Here is a 17,632-nt window from a genome sequence, read left to right as displayed (position 1 = left end):
CAATCTTTTTAAAGCATGTTTTGATATGATTTATTTATAAACAATCATTTAACAGTCATATCTTTTCATTTCAAAACATTTCATTCATCATCATAGCTAGAGGGTGACGAGCGGGAATTCCCGGGAAAAAAATTCCCGGGAAATCGATCATTTTTGGACATCTCGATTCCCGGGAAATTTGGTCGAGACTCCCGGGAAATTTTATTCTTATAAATATGAAAGCCAAATTATATAAACTAATCAGAAAACCATTTGAAAAGATCGAAATTGTCCAGAACATTGAGTGTTCAATGATCGATATTTAAATTCGAATAAACCAATGCTTTTATAATCTTCTTATTTAGAAAGTGTAAATTTTTACTTGTCAAAAAATTCCAATAACTATAATTGAGTGTAAACAAAAGTTACATTGAAGCATACTTTGCAGGTACACCCCAGAAATGAAAAACTGAAGTTTTTTTTAAATATTATTTCAATTTATTATTTCTAAGAAGGAAAAGCATTTTTAAAATAAATTCATTTTCTATATCATCTCTCGAGCATAGCAAACCTTATAATTTTGTTTTTTTTTTTATTCTAAGTAAGTTAATTTCGCTGTATCAAGGTAATTTCCTTTTTGATGTCAATAGTAGTATTGGGTTTAGCATCAACCTCAATATTAAATAACATTTTGGAAAAATAACTCTGCATCTCTTTCTAATGTTTAGGTCCGCCAATTGTTAAAATTCTGGTTTTCCTAATAACTGTTAATATTTCTTCATTTAATATTTACAGTTGACCCAAGAAGGAAAAACAATTTTAAATTGTTTTTTTGAGTCGTTATTTATAAAATTGCAAAAATAAAGATACTGGGAAATTATATATTAGCTAATTTTAAATTTTTAAAAATCTAATAACAAGTTCATGCAAAAAGCTTCAGAATTCAGAAAAATATATCAAAATGTAGAACTGTGAACTATAAAACGAGGCTACTTAAATTAACGTTTCATTGAATAAGTTTGAATTAATTGTAACTGAATTAGTTTATAACATAACATGTTACTGAACAAATATATTACATTTCTGTTAAATTATTGGCACTATTGCATAGTTTAAAAAAAAACTCCCGGGTCCCGGGAATTCCCGGGAAATAGCAAAATACAACTCTCGATTCCCGGGAAATTGAAAATCTCGAGAATCGTCACCCTCTAATCATAGCACATCAGATTTTTTTTGTTACAGTTAAGTGACAAGTGCTGAGTGGTGCGATTTAAAGTTTGTCGCCAAGTCACTCCTGACATCGAAAAAAACTGTTTTACATTTTTCTCATTTAAAATAAATGAAGCTAAACACTGTTTGAAGTCAGTTAACATAAGAAATAGTAAGTTCCAGAATTCGTTGCAAGTATCGCTCAAGCAAAACAACACATTAGAGGGCAATTTTGTGCACGTGGCCACACGCACAGAGTTTATCAAATGGGAAGGGAGGAACAATAAACATGTCGTCTGATCTTTAATGGTTGCCCATTTGGCAAATTAGCCTTAAAGCTCTTATACGAGGAAAAAAGATTTTTCTTTGAAGAAAAGAGCGTTTGCACCTTTATAATCTTTACCCCGTTGTGAAATATACTTGCAGGTTATTGACAATCTCTTTTTGTAAAACTTTTCTTCCGGTCCCAAATTGATGGCATTTCTACAGTGTTTCAACGTCACAAGTTTAAGTATTATTGGTTTAACTAGTAATTGGCTTAGCAGAGTCATACAGAATCACATTAAAGGTGCTAATTCAGGAGATACCTCAGAATTTCCCTTTCGAGTTAAACCCAAGTTTGTTGATCGTCAACGCTTTAAAAAATTTACCCGATATTTGCACTGACACCTTACGGCTAATAAAACGATCGCTCGAATATAAACCTTTTAGTTGATTTGTAGCAACAGTCATCGGCTGCATTTCCCAGCCACAGCAGCGCGTCCTCAAATAGCAAAGTTGTAAATATTGTCTGGAAGAGGGTAGTTTTTGTCCTGAGGTGTAAATCAAACACGATGAGGAATCAATGCCTTCGACAAGGTTTCTAAACACGTCGATGACCGTTTTTTTCCCCGATGACGTGCAGTTATGAACGAATATACAAGATGCTTTTTTACGGGAAAATCTATCCATTTGGTCTTAGTATACCCTTGTGCTCAATCATCTATTCGGTTTCTAGTGAAAAAACATCCATGGTCGGTCAAGGAACGATGGAAACACCATGGTTATTTTCAGGCTGAATATAATTAATTTTACGACCCTTCGAGGTACCATCCAAGCTGTGATGCTGTGGGTGGACTCGTTCGATGTTCAATAATTAGTTTCTATAAGTGTTTTAAATTTGACAGTAACTAAGTGCTCGCTCCTAACTCCATCCAAATTTGCTGATTTTCACTATTTTATCAACTTATTTGTAAAACTGTTGATCGAAACTTCCCGGAATTTCCCGTAAAAAAATATTTAAAGTTTCCCGAAAAAAAGAACTTAACTTGATATAATTCGCTTCAATATACTGTTTTCATTGAACTTATCAGCTCTTCTTGAACTTTATGTCAATAATTATTTCAGATAATCTTTATGTCTAAAGCATTCGAAAATGGGAATAAAACTTTGTTATTTGTTGTGCCAATTCGGAGCACTTTTGATTTGAATTCTGCTGGTTTGACGTGGAATCGCTGAAGAACGATATTATGGAATGAACATAATCTATAACATTTTTGATAAGCTATAAGTTATACCCCTTGAATAAAAGGTATTGACCCCTTCCCGTTAAGGGCAACATTGTGTTTTTACGTATTAATTTACCATGAACGATATTAATTTATCGTTTAATTTTAAACATCTTTTTGTGTATTGAAAACACTTTTAACCAAAGTCATTTATTAAGCAGAAAACTATGCTGAAAGCATGAACCATAAGGGTGGAATCGAAAATTGATTTCTTCAGCAACACATTTTTTGAGTCCCCAACCTCCCAAAATTTGGGAGCGATTGGTTTAGCCCCCAAGGGATACTATTATTATTTATTTTTCGTTTTATTTTTATGAAACTCAACCGTAGCAGTATAGCTTTGGGTGACCTTAACAACTCACCCAGACAAAAAATATTTTGCTGATTGGATTTTTATCATTTTCAATTTTCCCATAAAAGTCGATTCCACCCTAATGAACCATATCATATTTGAAACTGTAAAACCGTAATCCCGGGAAATTTATTGAAAATTTTCCGCTTTCCGGGATATTGGACGCTTTAGCTGTAATTGCACGTCAAAATGCTGAAATGCCAACATTAAAGGCACGATGGAGTAAGATGCTGTTCCTCTAACTCGAGTTTTCTCAATGAGTTGGTAAAGGCAAAACTGTAACAAGCAAAATTTGTGATCATTCGAAATTTTTAACGAATTGTGACTGAGCTCTTTACTCGTTTTCACAATGTCCGCATTACTTTGACATTCTGCTTTCGTTCGTGCACCCACGAAACAAACGGACAGTCACTCACAGGGTCATTGGACTTTCAGATCCAATTGTGATTTGGTGACTTTATTATACCATAATTTAAAGTAAAACAGTGTAATTGGGTCAATGTGAGTTTGTAAACAAATTTACAATGACTAAACAAAAAAAAACCGGGACCCGTGGTGAAGTCCCGGTGGCATTTTTCGAAACGAGATTTGTCTGATCACTCCTTCTGTCGGCCGGGGAAGTAAATGTTGGCCCCAGTCTAACCTAGAGGTTAGGTCGTTAGCTCAGTCCAGGTGTAGGAGTGGCTCCCTGGGTCCTGTCTCGGTGGAGTCTCTAGTAGGCAGTTGGACTCACCATCCAAAGGTCGTCAGTTCGAATCCCGGGACGGATGGAAGCTTAGGTGTAAAAAGAGGTTTGCAATTGCCTCAACAATCAAACCTTCGGACACCTAGTTTCGATTAGGAATCTCTGTAGAGCGAATAATTTATTTATTTTATTTATTTACTAAACAAATTTTTAACATTTCGCTTGATTTTGTCATTCGTCACAGCACGTTCAAATAATTGCTGTCAACACTGAGCACCGCACAACCAGCAAGATTGAGAGAGAGAGAAATAAAACAAGAGAATGTGTATGAGTGGGAGCTGCTTGCAGATTCGTTCGTTTCACCTTCGTGTGGGTTCACTGACGGTCGCTTCGTAATGACGATCATGACAATCACTCTGGTACAGGTTTTCTTTCGCCTAAGGAAAAATCAACGGATTTAAATTCAGCAGAACACAAGTCGTGTGTGTTTTTATTGAAGCGTTAAAAAACATTTTGATCAACTGTTTCACTACAATTTCGACTGTAACCAGATAAAGATATATGTTCGAATAAACATAATTAAAGCACGAATGTAAAGAGTTTTTTGTTCGCATAAATTATTGATGTCATTCTTGAGATGGTGCGCGCTCGCGGGACACTAATAAGGACACTTCCCAACCCCCCTCCGCTCACGCAATAGAAAAGTGTTAACAATAGCGCTTTTTAGGCAATACTAGTTGGTTTAGACGTCGTCAGTCCGAGTTGCGGCGTTCCTCTCGCAACGGATTCACCGCGGGCATCTCCTTGTCGTCGACGCGCCGCTGCCTGTCATTAAAGTCCTGCTGGAACACGTGCATCTCGACCTCCTTCCGGTTGGCGAGCTTTTTCGTCGCGATCCCGCTGTAAAGATCCTCGGGAATTTCATACTGCGAGATTGAAGCGGCGCTGTTCCGGCGACAGTCCAGGTCGTAGTTGTACGATCGCTGCAGGTTAAGGCTGGTTGGGGGCGTTTGGGTACGCTGAGGCGCGGCGGTCGAGGGAGGAGCGGGGCCTGTTGCGGATCGGCTGTGATCTTCGTTGGCTTCCGTGGCGGCGTCGATCGGCACCGGTGTTCGGAAGACGGTGTCGTAGCGGGGCTTCAGCAGCGAGCAGATCTCTTCGATGCCTTCGAGCGACTGTTGCAACTCTCCCGTGGGGTTCCCTGGCCGTACGTGGCGTCGCACAACCGCGAGATATTGCAGAAGCTTGGCCCGACTAACGGACATGATGTTGTACGCATCTTGCAGTTCGATTTTTAGCAGCTCGGGATCGTCTTCCAGGTAGCCGTCGCTGATGCTCGAGTCCCGCATGACCTCACCGTGAACGTTGGACGCGGCGGCGGCTCTCTTTGCAGCGATGGCTGCCTTCTGTCGCAGCTCGTACGCTGAGGCTTTCCTCACCGAACTACCGCCAACGTTTCGAGGTAGAGAAGAGGTACGGTGACGTTCGTCGGTTGAAGATCGCGGCGCCTGCAGTGGATGTTCCTGGACCTGTTGGCGCTTCTGGTGCACGTTTGGCAGCGTCGAGTACTTTAGGTAGTCCATCTCAATGTTCTTGGAACGCATCACAGGCTGTGGCAGTGGTCGCCTTGTCGACGGAGAGGACACGTAAATCATGGCGCCTGCAGGGCGTTCGTAAATCTGAAGATTTTGGGAATTTAATGCCGAATTTAGCTTTATGAACATTTTTTGGAGTTACCTTGGGTGCTTTCATGTGTAGCGCGTGCTTGATTATAAGCGAAATGTCCACATTCGTTGGGTAACGCATCAAATAGGTCAAACACGTGGTGTAGTCACTGTAGATCACTAAAAGATAGGACAATTCATAAGATGATTTATGATCCACAACTCCCCAAAACCAAAAACACTCACACTTATCCCGTATCCGAATCAGCATCGCCACCACGATATAATTCACCAAGCTCAGCTGCTCGCCCTCGCCAAAGATGGCGTCCCACAGCAGCAGCAGATCTTGCAGGGCAAACTCGCGCCCAAACAGCAACCGCAGCCACCGGATGCCAAAGATCGCCAGCGGAATGTCCAGCTTAAGCAGGTGGTTGTGCAGGTGCAGATCCTCCTTGATCAGGATTTTGTCCTTGATGTAGTTTAGCTGCTCAACCACCTCGATTTCGGGTTTCCGCTTGACGGGAACCGTCGTTCCGGTAAGCTCTGGTGGTGGCGTGGCAGGCGTGGTTGTCGCTGCCACGGCCGGAAAGTAACCGGTGGCCGTCGGGACGAGGTCCGTTATGCGGTAAAAGGACGCAATGCGGTCCATGATTTGCGAGAAGATTGAACTAGTGGGAAGATTAGTCTAACGTCAAAGAATCATATACTAAATACTTACAAGGAATCTTCCTCTAGATGTGAAGGGTTCAATATTGTAACGAGATTAGGGCTAAAAAAACAAGCTTTAGTTATTAAAGCCCTCATGCAAACTACAGCCCTACTCACTCCACCGTCGGATCCAGCTCCTGAATGTGCGCCATCGCTTGCTGGTCACTATGAATCACAAAAATCAACGGCGCCAATATTTCGTGCATCCCTTGCCGGTAGCACATCGTCGGATATCGCCTCGCGTAGCAAAACAATATGTTCGTCATCATGGCCTGAATTGGCGCCTTTCGGAAAAAGTCAACCCCTGGGAAGGTCCGCACCACGTCCTGCTTTATCACAGCGCACAGTTCCTGATCACAAAAGTGCTGATTCCAAAGGCTCTCGCTAGACTGTGACAACGGATCGTCGCTGCCGTCTGTATTCAGATGCGGATTCAGCATGTAACGATCCTTCAACTGGAGATAGTCTTCCCGATGAGCTTCCCTCTGTTTAACCCACTCCGACGATGGCGGCTTCAACGCATCCAAAAACACTGCCCAGCACAAACTCCGGAACGGGGAAGCCCTCAAATCACCACGAACCGCCATATGACGCAGATCGTACAGGGTACGATCGTTCGCGATCGTCAGAATGTTCCGCCAGTCCAACCTAAAAGCAATCTCTCGTTAGATCAGAACTCAACACAAACGACCTATATCCGACACTTACTCATACTTGTCCACACCGGACAACCCGCGACACGAGCTGGAACCCTCGACCTCTAGCTGCTCCATCCTGATCAAAACACCAAACCAGACAGAACCCCCCGAAACTCAACTAACCCAAAATCTATGCTAAATGTTTGCACCCATTATCAGCGGCATTCTTATCGACGGAACATGGTGCAGACACCGAGAGACGCAGACAGCTATCAACAATTGCCGTTCTTTTTTTTCGGAATGTTTCAGATTCACTGATTAGAACGAAACCGGTATGGGGAAACAGAAAAGTGAAAGCTATTGAACTCGCAGTCTCGCACACAAAAAAGATCCTTCTCTCTGGTCGGTGCCGTCTGTATCGTTTCTGTCTGCTGAACGGTAAATAAACAAAATCATAACAAGAAGTCCGGGATAGAAGAGTGACGAATCAGCTGATTGTCAAACGGTGGAGAGCTTAAGAAACAAAAATGTTAGGTACAGAAAATCGACAGACTTTTACTACCCCGCGCAGAGACGTTCTGTGGTTGAGCTCATCCGAAAATAGAAAATTTAACAACATTTATGTAAACATCGCCCATCCACTGCTGAAACGGACCAGTAAACTAGTAATCATGGATTTCAAAGAATCCTCTCTGCTATTAATGCAACGCAGTGGGTCTGGCCACAATATTTTGTTATACAGTCCACACTTGATAATCCGAAATTTTCGGAAAAATTTCACTTCGAATAATCGAACCACGCCAAGAACCACGCTTATTTCGTTGTCTTGTTTTGGGCCATTGAGCTCGGATATGACCCCAAAAATGTTCTCAAGTGAATTGTAATTTGAAATCTAATATGGTGTTCAAAATGGCAGTGATGAAATATTGAAAAATGCAGCAAAATGTTATAATATTTACAATGATTTTTTTTAAAACATGTTTTTCATAAAGTTTAACTTTTTTTTACAACTTTTTAAAAATTTGCAAAAAAAGCTTTTATTCCATGTTTTGATTTATAAAATCCCGATTATCTCTCGAAACAATAATAACTTTTCGAGAAAGTATTTTTTAAATCAAATTACAATTTTTCTATTTTATTTTTCTTATCTGATCTGAGTATCAAAATTCTTTGGTACAGATATTATATTATTTCTCAGGATACATGCATTGGTGGGAAACCGAGCCGTTTTTTATCGGTTTTCAATCCATTTTTTCCAAACTGAAAATCTATAAAACTTAGTGCTCTTTTCGAGAATTCAGTAAGGCTGGTACAAATATTTATAAAAGTTTTTGTCTTCCCCAAAACAACTGAACTTGTGTAAAATGAATTTTTAAAACCCTTTTTTCATTCAAATCCGTACTTGACGTGAACTGTCAGATGAGCAAAAGGGATAGACTGCTTGTTTACAAACGCAGATTCGCTCTATTGAACTGTTACTAGGAAAATGTTGAGATTATGGCTTGTTATTTCAATTTTTGTATTTTTTTAATGTTTTACACGTAAAAGGAAGTGCGCAAAATAAAAATTTGTTTATGTTTCTAGTTACAAAAAAAAACATAATTTGAGTTATAATTAAGATGGTTAAAAAAATGTTGACTGCGATTAAAATTAAAGTAATTTTCTGTCTTAAATAAAATTATCTTTTTTCATAAAATTATTTTATTGATCGCAAAATTATTAAATATGAAACCAACAATAACCCTATTTTTGTGTTCAGATGTTTTCCAGAAAAGTACCTAGTTCTCTACAAGTGTCACCTAATTAGCCTGTAATTTTCAACTGACGATATCTCGGAAACTATTGGTCCGATTTTCAATGTTAAAAATTGAGTATGTGAATGTATGAATAGCTGTATCTTGAAAAGAGATTTTCTGATCAATTAGGTGTCTTCGCCAAAGTTGTACGTTATGATTAGGACTTTACACGGTACACGGAAAAAAATCACATATTTTATTTATCTTTTTATGACTAAAAGTTGGACTCCCAAAATACGTAGTATTAAATTTTCAAAAAAAAAATATGTTTTAGGGACTCACAAAGCCATAATGCGTAATGATGCAAAATCTGGTGATCTTCCAATATGATTTTTGGAAAAATAGTGATTTTTCTTGAAAATGTCGAAAATCGTGAATTTTTTTTCAATAATGTTTCTAACCAAAGTCGAATTTGCATTCCAAAAGTACTTCACAATTTATTTGATGAAATGTACAATTTTCATGTTATAGCTACCTTTAGTCATACATTTTTGTTTTATTAAGGTTTTTTAATGAAAAAAAAATCTTGAAAAAAAAGCATCTCTGAAACAAACATTCCCCTAAGGGAATTTTCTCACCAAAACTTTGAAAATCGAGTAATTAGTTTTTGAGACACAGCTTCAAAATTCGAATCGATGAAAACGAATTCCTCCAAGTGTCACCTAGTAAGCTTGTAATTTTCAACTAACGATATCTCGGAAACTATCTCAATGTTAAAAATTAAAACTTTTTCAAAATTTTCTGATCTTTTTAAAAAATATTTCAGATATTTTAGAATTTGGTCTAAATAATGAAATGAGAAAAAAATATCAATTTTTGGACCTTTCCAAAAGTTAAGTTTATTATTATTCATTTTTATAAATATTGGTCATGTCTGTAACATAACCTCCTCAACGTTCTCTTTATTTCTTTATAATTTGTAATGTCAACCTTTTCTTTATTTCTTTATAATTTGTAATGTAAAACCATTTTAAAAATAACGTTTGTGATCACAATCAAGAGCGAGTCCACGAACCGAAAACTGACAAAATCCAACTACAGCGAAGTCACTGTACTTGCTGTACCGATCTCTCATGAGTGCTTCCATCACCAAACAAAAAACATTCATACTCCTCTATGTGTGTTGGTGGCAGGTGATCATTCCCCGTCTCAGGTGGGTGATCGTCGATCCACCCGAAATGTGTAAAGTTTAACTTTTTTGTGTGATTTTTTAAATTGTGACTTTTTCACATGGTTTTTCGAAATATCAAATAAATAGTTTAAATGAGTTTACAATTTAAACCAATCAAAATAAATGTTTTTCATACATTGCTTATCTGCTATTTCACCTGAAATCAAAAGAGTTCAATTACAGTCATGTCACGATTTCAATATCTCTCCACATTCCAAAAAACGTTAAATTGGCATTGTTTCACGCTCTCGAGCGCAAAAGGCCGCTAAATGCCAAAGGGTCCGCGCTCTTAAGGTTAAACCCCGCGCGCGATCCACGGCGGTAGCACCTCGCACGAATACACCCTCACCGCGAGTGTGTGTTTTTCTGCACATTTTTCTTCTTTTTTGTGAGTTGAACACAACCGAGCAGTTCAAGTAACCCAGGCCACCGACCAAACCATTACGGTTCGGAGCGTGAGAGTGTGCGTTGATCTCTGCGGCGGCGGCCACGGGCCTCGGTAAAAAGTGAAATTCCCGATAGCTCGCGGAAATTGGACCATTATCAATAGGCGATTAGGCAAGATCAACAAAAAATTATTACCTGTGTGCATAATTTTCGGCGCGATCGCGATCGTTGCTTGCGGATCTTGCTGGTAGATCTGCCCAGAAGATCATCGCTGTGAGGGTGCGGCACGGAGGTAGGCAGCAGCGGCCGTAGAAGGAAGCATATGAGTGATTGTGACATGAACATTCCATGAGTCTTGTACGATCGCGTCGCGTTGGAAAGTTCTTGCTTGGAGACGTAGTCGTAGTCGGTGGTGGTCATCGCAGGGAAAAAGGGGTAGTTGTATTGGTAGCGCGCGAGTGACCGACCTAAACTGTGTCACACCAGACTGGATAGTGTCGATACTGCCAAACAAAAGCCACCTTCCAGAACCGATCACGTAAGCAGTTCTTGGTGCAGCAGACGCGAACGATCGAGCTGCATGTGCAGGTGATCCGTGCGAATTCTGCAAAGTGAAGGAAACAAGCAAACATTTGTGTGTTTTTTGCTGCCAAACATTTCGCTTTCGTGTGCAGAGGTTAGTCACCTGGTCGATCGACACAGTCTTTCTCGCTGATCATCTTCTCTTCACCAAAAAGACTCGTCCAACAAGCTCGAATTCCGATCGTACGGTTTCATCTCGCAGCATACAACAATCAAATGTCGTATTTTATAGCCCTGTCGAGTGACTAAAAAACGCATCGCGTGCGTGCTTTCTCCCCGCGTTATTTTTATTGTCACCAGCAGGTTGGGATAATGCCCCAGGCTAGGACGGCAGGTGTCGCTGCAGCAACCCGGAACGATCGACCCCAGTTGGAACTTTGAAGCTGAACCGGAACTATTCCCGCCGATCACCAAGATGAGTCTGAAGACGCGCGGGATCGTGTTTGCCACGTTCTTCGGCAGCTGCCTGATCGTGGGCCTGCTGGTGGCCGCCCTCACCACCGACAACTGGGTCCAGTCGGGGGCGCGGCGGTACAACTCGACGGAATCGCAGGGCCGCGTCCACTTTGGGCTGTTCAGTGGCCAGAAGCACCTGAACGTGGCGTACGGCTGGCGGCAGCACGACATTGACGGTGAGTTTGTGAGTCATGTATAGCGAAAAGAGTAGAATAGTGCACTTGGGATCGCGGGTTGAACTGCCGTTCTACGCATAATTGTCCCATGTTCAAAAAACTGCAACTGAGAAAAACGCGATTGAAATTTTTCGACCGATTTCTGTGTTTCTACGCATAATTGTCCCGTAGGTTCCTATACGCCCTATGTGTCCCTAATCGCCCCAGTTAGCAGTTTATCACCCTTATTTGTGATTCTCTTGCTATACAACAGGTAAACAAGACATAATGCTTAGTAAAACTAACGATTCCGTATAAGAAAATACTTGGTGGGACAATTATGCGTAGAAGTTTAACGATGGGACAAACAGACTTGGTGTTGTTTTTAATGAGTTTCCGAACAAAGTACCAGATTTTATGTGTTTTTCTTAAAGTACACATCAAACTAAACTTAAAAATGTCATAAAGTCAAAATCGTCCAAAACTGACATGGGACAATTATGCGTAGAACGGCAGTGAAGTGCTCAAGACTTTTTGTGTTGTTTATGGACCGGCAAGGACGTTCGAGGCAAAGCGATAGAAAGTGGTCTAAAGTGCTGCTGCTGCTTAAGTACTGGCAGTTGCGTAGGTTATGGGGGCGGCACAGATTGGTTATTGCAGACTTTGGTTCAAGGCAGGTTAATTGCAAAAAATTAGAGCCATAGCCAGTGAATTCAAATTTTGAATGTTCTCATCGACAGGAATCAACTACACAGTCCATTGGAAATACGTTTTTTCCGTGTCTCTGCACGGAGAGACCGGCCGGGGCAAATCCAAGAAAATCTTGGTTAATTTAACTAAAAGTATGAGTTAATTTTTTACACAGCTTTTTTTCAACAATCGATTGTTGATTTTGTTAACCCGAAATTGCTGACCACCAGTAACTAAAATTAAATAAAAAAATAGTTGCAATTGCCATTTTTGTTGGTTAAATGTCCGAAAAAAATTCTAGCAGTCGACTGCTAGAATATTTTTTTCAGAAAATTAACTAAAAATTTCTTGTTTTCAGCTGAAACATTGTGGAATATTCTGTTAAAAACTGGCTGTGAAATATTTTTCAACTATTTTTCAACTATTTTTTTTCGTTGTATCAACCGAAATATTTTTGCATGCAGCAAATTATTAGTGGTTTATAACAAAACATTTCTTAATTAGACATAATTTATGCAAGTGTTGATATATATTTTCTTTAATTATCCAACGATACAGGCTGGGCCGAATTTCTAGCTATATTTTAACTAATGTCTTACTTGAATACAGAAAAATATTTGTACATGTAGTCAATAACTAGCAGTTGTTAGCAATATTTTTATTAGATTTGCAGTAAATTTTGTAATAATGCCCCACAAATTAATGCTGATTGTTTTTATATTCGCATTTATTCTGCCCAAAAATTTAACGTTTTGTACACATTTGTTTTTTTTTTGCATGAAGTTGTTAAATTACTGTTAAAAAGCATCAAAACTAAACTTTTTTAACTGTTGTTAGAAAACATGTTACGTTGCATTAAACTAAAAAAAAAAATAAAAAAGCAAATTACTTTTTTTGGTAAACATATTTAAAAAAGATGTTTAAGTTCTCGTGATTTCCTTAAAAATAGAAACCGAGCAAAATTTTCACCAAATTTTAAGCTTATATTTTTATTATGTTGTATACAATTTCACTTAGCATCACTGTGCAATCATCCAATAAGTCATCATCATCTACAATGGTCTCAGGTTTAGTTATTTTTCTTGTGGTTGGACACAGAATTTTCACTAAAGTGAACCTTTTGCTGCAAATAGACATGTGAAATATATTAGTAATTTAATACACAATTCTTAATTTCGGCTATAAACTGAAAAAAGGAACGTAAATAAATGTAATTATATTGAGGAAAGAAGAAATGTCAATAATGCTACTTATCAAGCTTGCATTAATTTAACAATTACTTTTGGCAACAAACTTTATTGCATTTGATTCAATTTATTCAACGTATTCCGATTCCTGAAAAACATATTTAGAGTTTTACTTACCAGTTTATTGAGCAGACGTATTGCAACAAAACATTCAAGATAATAATTATCTTTTTTTTATTTATTTTATTTATTTTTATTTTTTTTTATATTTTACTTCATCTCTTTTTTATGTTGTCATGTGTTTTTATGTATTTTATAATTGATGATTCTGAAAAAAGAATGGTTCATTAAGATTTTATCCGTCGTAAGCACGAAGCTTTTTAATGATTCAGTTTTCTAATAAGAATCACATTACATAAATTATTGTGCAAAAATAAACCTATACTTACTTGGATTAACCAACATTTTGTTAAATTTGCCCGGGCTGCTCAATCGTGAAGAGTCGGCCGCCTTTCCCTTCTATTGCCCTCTCTTTCCATCAAACATTCTTATAACGTGTTCAACACACTCGCATTAGAGGTCCTCATGGCGAAGATCGTCCTCTTGCTCTTCACCTGCAAAGAAATCATCAACAAACCTACTCACCAATTCCACCTCCCCAGTTGCAACACTTTGATTTGCCACTTCAACATTAGCTAAATAGTGTAATTTTCACCTATCACATTCTCTCACTTTATAATTAACGACACAAACTCAACAAATCGACCGCTCTCGTTCGAATCCTGACTTCAAATGACAGACGTAAACAAACCCAAGTTCATCTTTAAAATATTCAACCAAATGTAAATTATATTCAACCAACAAAATTTTTGATTTTCCTAAAACCAAAGCTAACAGTCGAGCACGTTCATTCGAGTTCGGGAAATCTGTTAGCTTTTTGCCTTTAGCATTTTCAACAAACGGGTTATTAAATTAATATTGAATTTTGGTTATTTTAACTGAAAATTGGCAGTAACAAGTACGTTTTTGTTAAAATTTACGAAAGTAAAATCAACAATTTTAATTGTTAAAATTTCTGGGCACGGTCTCTCCGTGTGAGACAAATAAAAAAAATTCGGACTACCATAAAATGGGTGACTTTCGTATCCAGTGCGCCATTGCATAACATTGCAAACATCAATGGCCAGGCCAACTGCGTAAAGTTAACCAAAAAGACGATTCTTCAAAATCGATATCGCTTGAGCGGTTTGAGCACGAATGTTCAAACACAATACAAAATGTTGCAAATTAGGAAAATTCATGATTATATAAGTTCCGTTAAAAAAAAGATTCATTATTTGGACAATTTTCCGTTCACAGTTTATTAGGTTGATTTTTTTAGCATTCAAAAATATGTTTAAATTACCACACAGAAATGGGTTCCACTGCCAAATTGCGATAAATTTAGCCAAAACTAGCGCACCAATTTGATTTTTTTTTCTCAGCCTATGCCGTTTTCAGCATCTGACTTTATTTTTTTAAGTTTTTCACTATTTCAATTTATTTTAGAATGAAATGGCTATATAAGACATGAAAAAATCCTAATAAATATGGGATGATTATGATGGAATGCATTTGACACAGATTTTCATATATTTTATGAATCAATAGATTTTTATTTATGTTTTACTAAGTTTATCAAACAAAAGGTAATATCAATCTTTAAACGACAGCAAAGATAATGAAAAACCAATATGATAATCGAGCTTAATTCAACGATTATGGCCAACGTAAAGTTAAGATTCTGTTTAATATTTTTCACGTCGAATATTTGAAAAACTATTCCACATTGAGTTTGGCATTTTTTTTTTGTTATGGTAAATATTTTTAAATGTGGAACTAAATTCATGAGGTTCTAATTTTTTACCAAATATTTGATTCTCTTAAACTTTTTTGTAAGATAAAGCATGATTATTAGTTATCGGATAACTTAAAAATCGAATAAAATCCCAAATGGAAAAACTTTTTTACGTTTAGAAAATTTTACAAAAATATTTTAATTGCAACAAAATAATGTCTATCCATTTGGTTCAATTTATTAAAAATATATTCAAAGACTTTGCCTCTTCAAATATTTTGCATGAAACTAGTAATGGAGTCTAAACTAACTGGTTTTTTAAATGAAAAAAAAAACTTTAAAATACTGACATTTCGATAAATCCACATTGATTCAACAAATAAGTTATCAGAATTTACAAAATTAAAAGGGAACTTGGTAAACACCCTTATTTAACGAATTCGTAGATATTTTGAAATTATTTGAATTCTTACGAAAACCACCCTTTTTACAATCTTCGGGAACTTAGTCAAAATAATTATTTTGTGTAACTTTTGAAGTACTTAACTAAACATCCTGATTTTGAATAGATGGAAAGACGTTAAGACGAATCGAATTAGACCATAACGGTTCAAATCCGTTCAGCGAGTCCGGAGATAATCGAGCGTCAATTGTTTGTCCACATCAGTTAACACCCCACACAGACATTTGCTCAGAATTTGATTCTGAGTCGATATGTATACGTGAATGTGGGTCTATGAGGCCAAATTAATAAGTTAATTTTGGTATTAATTTTTTAATAGAGAGTTTTTTCATGGTTAGAATTCATTCATAAAGCGGTATACGCACTTGGTATTAAACCAGTCATGAAACATTTCATATGGGCAGCAGCGGCAACGCAAGCAAATCAGAGAGGGTGAAGGAAAGTCCCAATAAATCGTTTCCTCTCTTTCGTTCTTCATTTCTTGGCCCTTTTTCTTTAGAGGTGCGTATTGGCCCTAAGGCTTAGGGCCTAAGCGAAGAAATTCCTATTATTTGAGGTTCTGGAAAAGTCGGGAATTTGAAAACATTCTTTAAAAACCAACTACGGTCTTTTGCATTGTTTTGCTAGATTTCCGTTATCACTAGAACCAGTTTTTTGTTTTGCAAAATCGAGAAAACCTGCCAGGTTCTAAAATCAAGAAAATAATTTCTATGCTGGTTTTGGCAAACAATCACTTGGTCCAGCAGTTTATTTTGCTAGATCAGTATTTTATTTATTTATTTTCTTGGAAGTTGCTTGTTCTGCAAAGTTGTTTGCAGAAAAATCAACTGATTGGATGGAATTGTTTGCTGAGTCAGCAGTATCTTTGGAGGAATTTTGTGAAAGTTTTGCACAGATTTTGAAACGTAAACAATGTAAATAAAGCGTACTAGATGGCGTTGATTAAAATTATCTGAATCAGCTTTTCTGATCGCAAATATCAGCTAAATCAAACCATAAAAATGTCCCTGCTGATTTGTCTGTTGATCCCCATTCCGTGAATATATATTGAAACATTTTTTAAATTCAAAACTAAGTTCAACTAATCTCTTTTCACCTCCCTCAACAGTCCTCGCCGTCATCCGCGACGAACCGGACGTGATGAGCTACTGGCTGTGGCTGGGCACGGCCATCGGAGCGGGCCTGGGTGCCCTCGGCGGTGCTATCGGTGCCATCGCTTCGGTCCTCAAGTCGTCGTCCGCCTCGAAGAAAACCGGCACGCTGATGGTGCTGTTCGTGAGCAACTTTCTGTCCGGAATCTCGCAGGTGGTGTCGTTTGCCTGCTGGCTCGTCCAGTTCGTGCAATACCTGCAGCACAACGTGCTGGTCGTCGACGATCGGAAGAACAACTGGTACAGCGTCGGGTTAGCGTCACTCGGGACGAGCTTTTACTTTGTGGTGGCCGGATTTGTGGTGGTTGTGATCAATCTGATTCTGCTGACCGTGGCCACGCGAATGGAGAAACGCGAACGGACCCAGGTGCTGGACGTTCCGACGGACGAGAAGACACAAGGCGCCATTATGCTTTATTGAGGAGGAGGAGGAGGGGAGTGAGACATCACCTCAAACGAAAGAATACCATACACCAACTCAAATGGAACTTTTACGGTCCAATTTTACAGTTTTTATTTTAGCGCTAGAGCTTTTAAAGATTTTTATTTTTAATCAGTGAATCTCGTTGCGGAAAATAACCTAAGTTAGCCATACGTTGGAACTAAAGATATGAAAAAGAAGTATATTTTTAACGAAGAAATTAAACTTATCGATTAGGATTAGGAAAAGAACAATTTGCGGAAAATTGCTTGTCATAAATTGAACTAATTCTTTGTTCAAAGAAGAATTTACACTCTAGCTACTTGAAAACGAAATAAACGCTATTTCTTTTAAACAAAACCATATTTGATTTCCTTCTGTCAATATATTTAAATTTATTTATTCGCATTCGCACTCGCATGGTGATGGTGATCTTAGCGGGTTGCAGACTGGATTTCGTCATGTATGTGTGATGATTATCCAGCCCAGGTTGCTTAGAAATTGATAAAAAGGAATTAAGACCAATTCTACCAGGACAGGACAGCCAGCACCAT

At 38.0% G+C, this 17,632-nt stretch overlaps 2 protein-coding genes across 5 annotated transcripts; one reads left to right on the top strand and one right to left on the bottom strand.

The window, feature by feature from the left end:
• Window positions 1-4,238: 4,238 nt before the first annotated feature.
• LOC120430266 (TBC1 domain family member 5) lies at window positions 4,239-7,244 on the bottom strand. The gene is made up of 6 exons (XM_039595351.2): window positions 6,853-7,244; window positions 6,262-6,792; window positions 6,155-6,205; window positions 5,683-6,104; window positions 5,510-5,616; window positions 4,239-5,451 (listed from the first exon to the last, which is right to left on the bottom strand). Exons 1-6 carry the CDS (start codon window positions 6,915-6,917, stop codon window positions 4,525-4,527), a joined length of 2,103 nt encoding a protein of 700 aa, XP_039451285.1. The 5' UTR covers window positions 6,918-7,244; the 3' UTR covers window positions 4,239-4,524.
• A 2,828-nt stretch (window positions 7,245-10,072) lies between these two features.
• Window positions 10,073-17,443, top strand: LOC120430274 (uncharacterized). Of its 4 annotated transcripts, none has more exons than XM_039595366.2 (3): window positions 10,073-10,428; window positions 11,019-11,350; window positions 16,615-17,443. In XM_039595366.2, the coding sequence occupies exons 2-3, from the start codon at window positions 11,134-11,136 to the stop codon at window positions 17,076-17,078; spliced, it is 681 nt and encodes a 226-aa protein (XP_039451300.1). In that variant the 5' UTR covers window positions 10,073-10,428; window positions 11,019-11,133; the 3' UTR covers window positions 17,079-17,443. The 4 variants fall into 4 exon arrangements, with proteins under 4 accessions (XP_039451300.1, XP_039451299.1, XP_039451297.1 ...); XM_039595365.2 differs by having other exon boundaries at window positions 10,074-10,428; window positions 11,022-11,350; XM_039595363.2 differs by lacking the exon at window positions 10,073-10,428 and adding an exon at window positions 10,435-10,812 and having other exon boundaries at window positions 11,022-11,350.
• Window positions 17,444-17,632: the final 189 nt, after the last annotated feature.

This window comes from Culex pipiens, chromosome 1 (genome assembly GCF_016801865.2).
Source record: "Culex pipiens pallens isolate TS chromosome 1, TS_CPP_V2, whole genome shotgun sequence".
In the NCBI taxonomy this organism is placed as follows: domain Eukaryota; kingdom Metazoa; phylum Arthropoda; class Insecta; order Diptera; family Culicidae; genus Culex; species Culex pipiens.
The sequence above is the reverse complement of the archived record's forward strand: the minus strand, read 5'-3'. Positions and strand labels throughout refer to the sequence as shown.

Coding starts and splice junctions, on each gene's coding strand:
- LOC120430274 (XM_039595366.2), top strand. CDS start 11,134: ATGAGTCTGAAGACGCGCGGGATCGTGTTTGCCACGTTCTTCGGCAGC. Junction 11,351..16,614: donor GCGGCAGCACGACATTGACG/GTGAGTTTGTGA, acceptor CTCCCTCAACAG/TCCTCGCCGTCATCCGCGAC.
- LOC120430266 (XM_039595351.2), bottom strand. CDS start 6,917: ATGGAGCAGCTAGAGGTCGAGGGTTCCAGCTCGTGTCGCGGGTTGTCC. Junction 6,206..6,261: donor GAGCTGGATCCGACGGTGGA/GTGAGTAGGGCT, acceptor TTGTTTTTTTAG/CCCTAATCTCGTTACAATAT. Junction 5,617..5,682: donor GATTCGGATACGGGATAAGT/GTGAGTGTTTTT, acceptor CCTATCTTTTAG/TGATCTACAGTGACTACACC.